This window comes from Mauremys mutica, chromosome 1 (assembly GCF_020497125.1).
Source record: "Mauremys mutica isolate MM-2020 ecotype Southern chromosome 1, ASM2049712v1, whole genome shotgun sequence".
NCBI classification, from domain to species: domain Eukaryota; kingdom Metazoa; phylum Chordata; order Testudines; family Geoemydidae; genus Mauremys; species Mauremys mutica.
In genome coordinates this window covers 367,628,257-367,632,174 of record NC_059072.1, presented here as the reverse complement: position 1 = coordinate 367,632,174, position 3,918 = coordinate 367,628,257, and the positions used below count along the sequence as shown (strand labels likewise).

The window sequence follows — 3,918 nt, the reverse complement described above, 5'->3', positions numbered from 1 at the left end:
TGCCTCCTTTTTGAGTGGAAGGAGTCTCTACTTTTGCCTGATTACATATTTCTGTTTCTGAATGAGACGTGTGATTGATCAGTCACTTCGTAACTTTGGTGTTCGTAACTCTCAGGTTCTACTGTAGATGCTGCTTAACATCTTCCTTGACTGCTGATGGACTGGAAAGTATTTCAGCACCTCATCTCCCTCTTGGAATTGGCCCAAACCTTTTCTAGGATTTATTTTGTTGTTAATATACTTACTAACTTTCTTTTTCTGATCCTTAAGCCCGTGAAGCATAGATTTTTCCCAGATGTCTTCACAGATGTCTTCTAAATTTTTCCTCCCAATCATTTTGCTGATAATTTGCCTTAGCTTTGAGGAATTAGCCCCTTTGAAGCACTAAGTATCTATAGATACTACTGGTTGGGAAATGTTCTCTGTTTCTGCATCAGAATGTAATCAGTTCCATTCTGTTATTTTGTTCTACTCTGTCATATGTCCCCTTCATTGTCTCTTCTCTAAACTAAATAGGCCGAGATTCTTCAGTCTGTCTGTATTTGTCAGCCTCCTGCATTCAAATAGCCTGTCTCAGAAGTCCCCTTTCCATCTGCTATATCCTTTATACACACTGGGTGACCAAAGTAGTGCATATCCAGAGCAGTCCAATTCCTTAGGCAACCAAACATTGCCTTTGTTTTGGCCACTGTTGTGAATGAGCATGCGTTTCCTCTAGTCTGGATTTCATTGTACTAAGGAATAGTAAGGGATAACCAGCATTCACACTCGTGTTTCCTGCTGATGTCTATTAAGCTTTTCCACACCATGATGTGTAGGAATGATTGATGCAAGAAGCACCATAAAATGTGGAATTGGCATAAGTCATGTCAGTTGTTCATGATTTGTATATCTGAATAATGAAAATGTCATTTTGGGTGTGTGAAGAGTGACAAATCTGCTTCGTTCATGAGAACAGCTTCCAGTAGTGCATCCAGTGTCTCATATTAACATTGTCTCTCCATCCAGGCATTTATAATGCGAACATCACCCCAGACTCCGTGCAAACAGAGGAAGTCAAGGGAATGTACAGTACCTGGAAGACACACCGTTCTGCCTCAGCGTTGGATACCTTCTCCCCTACTCCATGTCAGATACCAACAAAACCTACTTCACCAACCCCTCCACCTTCATCCTGCTGGGCATTCCTGGCCTGGAGGCGGCCCATGTCTGGATCTCCATCCCCTTCTGCACCATGTATGCCATAGCCATATTGGGGAACTTCACCATCCTTTTCATTGTGAAGATGGAGCCAAGCCTTCATGAGCCCATGTACTATTTCCTCTGCATGCTGGCCGTCACCGATCTGGTCTTGTCCACGTCCATCCTGCTCAAAATGCTGGCAATCTTCTGGTTCAATTCCAGGGAGATCGATTTCAGTGCCTGCCTCACCCAGATGTACTTTATTCACTGCTTTACAGCAGTGGAGTCTGGGATATTTGTGGCCATGGCTTTTGATCGCTATGTGGCCATCTGTGATCCTCTGAGACATTCCACCATCTTGACAAACACCGTAGTGGCCAAGATCGGCCTCACTGTGTTGTTGCGTGGTGGTATTCTCATGCTGCCTCATCCCTTCCTGGCAAGTCAGTGGCCATATTGCAGAACCAACATCATCGACCACTCATACTGCGAGCACATGGCTGTGGTGAAACTGGGCTGCTCTGACTTCCGCATCAGTAGTTACTATGGCCTCTTTGTGGTATTTTTTGTGGCTAGTCTGGATTTGTTTTTTATAACTGGATCCTATATTCAGATCCTCAGGGCCATATTCAGCCTCCCTACAAAGGATGCCCGGCTCAAGACTTTTCGGACATGCAGCTCCCACCTTTGTGTCATTTCAGCCTCTTACATCCCATCTCTCTTCTCCTTCCTCACGCACCGGTTTGGCCACAATGTGCCCCTGTATTTCCATGTTCTCATGGCCAATGTGTATCTCCTGGTGCCCCCCATGTTAAACCCCATCATCTATGGGGTGAGGACCAAACAGATCCGGGACAGGCTGCTCCGGCTCGTTACTCATAAAGGGATGTAAAGTTTTCTCCTGGTGCCCTGGCTCTCAGACCGAGCTCTGTGGAAAGCTGGCTGGTGACTTGGTCTTGAGCCCTCTTCCCTGAATCACTTATTGGATAGTCTGAGAGACACTGAACCCTTTCCTGACCTTACGTTTCAGTATCAGTATGGGAAACTGGGGAATCAGTCGGTGTGAAACTCAGTGGGTTGCCGAATTTCTATCTGCTTATAACTGGACCCCCAAAACCCAACCCCTTGACCCATCTCTTCTGCCAAGGCTCCACCCGCTCTGCCTCTTCCACCCAATGCCCTGCTCCTGTCGCTTGCTCCTTTCTTCCCCTGTCCCATCACTATCTTGATAATTTCCCCTACCTTTTCCCTACCCCCAGCTGCAAGGGAACCATTTCAAATGTTGATAGGGATTGCAACCTTCAGAGTGATTCCAGGGGCTATCGAGGCTCTTGAAAATTCTAGTTTTTTCAGCTGATAACTTAGGAATTAGCTGAAGGGGCACTATATCTAATTCATATATAAAAGAAAAAATATTAGACCCACTCGGCTCTAATACTAATATGTTCTGACATCTTGTGACGAGTCACTTTAGGGATCCTGGTTAGGTTAAAATTTAAATGTATATTCAAACTTTGTTACTAAGTCTGTGGAGAGAGAGATGGTGTCTGGACTCCTGGGTTTTTTCTCAGTTCGGCAGGCGAGTGGGGTCTACTATGTTACAGCAGGGAGCAGATACATCTGGTGTCTATATGAGAAGCTCAGAATGGCCACACTTGTTAGACCAATGGTCCATCTAGCCCAGTGTCCTATCTTCTGACACTGGACAATGCCATGTGCTTCAGAGGGAATGAACAGAACAGGGCAATCATGAAGTGATTCATGCACTTACAGCTTCTAGCAAAGAGAAGAGACACCATCCCTGCCCATCCTGGCTAATAGCTATTGACGGACTTATCCTTCATGAATTTATTTAGTTCCTATTGGGACCCTGTTGTTATTTTGGACTTCACAAAATCTCCCAGGTTGACTGTGAAGAAATACTTCTGTCTGTTTCTTTTAAATCTGCTGCCTATTAAATTAATTGAGTGACCCCTAGTTCTTGTGTTATGTGAAGGAGTAAATAACACTTCCATATTCAATTTTTCCCCACCATACATGATTCTATAGACACCTCACACATCCCCCATTAGACATCTCTTTTCCAAGCTGAAAACTCCCAGTCTTTTTAATCTTTCCTCATATGGACGGTGTTCCATGCCCATAATCATTTCTTTTTCCTTTCACTGTACCATTTCCAAATCCATAGTATATTTTTTGTGATTGTGTGTATGACTACAGCTGCATGCAGTATTCAATATGTGGCATAATTTATATACTACCAATGTGATATTTTCAATCTTATTATCTATTCCATTCCTAATGATTCCCAAAAGTCTGTTCTCTTTTTTGACTGGCACTGCACATTGAATTGATGTTTTCAAGGACTATTCACAATAACTCCTGAGGCCCTGCTCCTCCTCTTCTACCAAGGCAGAAGGATAAGTCCCTGCATTAGCTGGAAAGGCGGGATGCTGGGCAGAGGCTGGGGTGGCTTCGGTAGCTCACAGGGAGGGAGCTAAACAGCACACCTGCCATTAGCCGAGGCTGTGCCCCATATCATCCTTCAAATCTGTGACCTACAGCCCCCAACTAAAATCTCTCCAGCACATCATCAAAGATCTATAACCTATCCTGAAGGACGATCCCTCACTCTCACAGACCTTGGGAGACAGGCCAGTCCTCGCTTACAGACATCCACCCAACCTGAAGCAAATACGCACCAGCAACTACACACCACACAACCAAAACACTAAC

The 3,918-nt window shown here is 44.7% G+C and overlaps 1 protein-coding gene across 1 annotated transcript; it reads left to right on the top strand.

Moving 5' to 3' along the window:
• The first annotated feature begins 1,126 nt into the window (after positions 1-1,126).
• Positions 1,127-2,074, top strand: LOC123362770 (olfactory receptor 52R1-like). Its single transcript, XM_045003256.1, has one exon. It carries the CDS (start codon positions 1,127-1,129, stop codon positions 2,072-2,074), a length of 948 nt encoding a protein of 315 aa, XP_044859191.1.
• The last annotated feature ends 1,844 nt before the right edge of the window (positions 2,075-3,918 follow it).

Excerpts from the sequence above, each read along its gene's own strand:
- LOC123362770 (XM_045003256.1), top strand. The coding sequence starts at position 1,127 with ATGTCAGATACCAACAAAACCTACTTCACCAACCCCTCCACCTTCATC.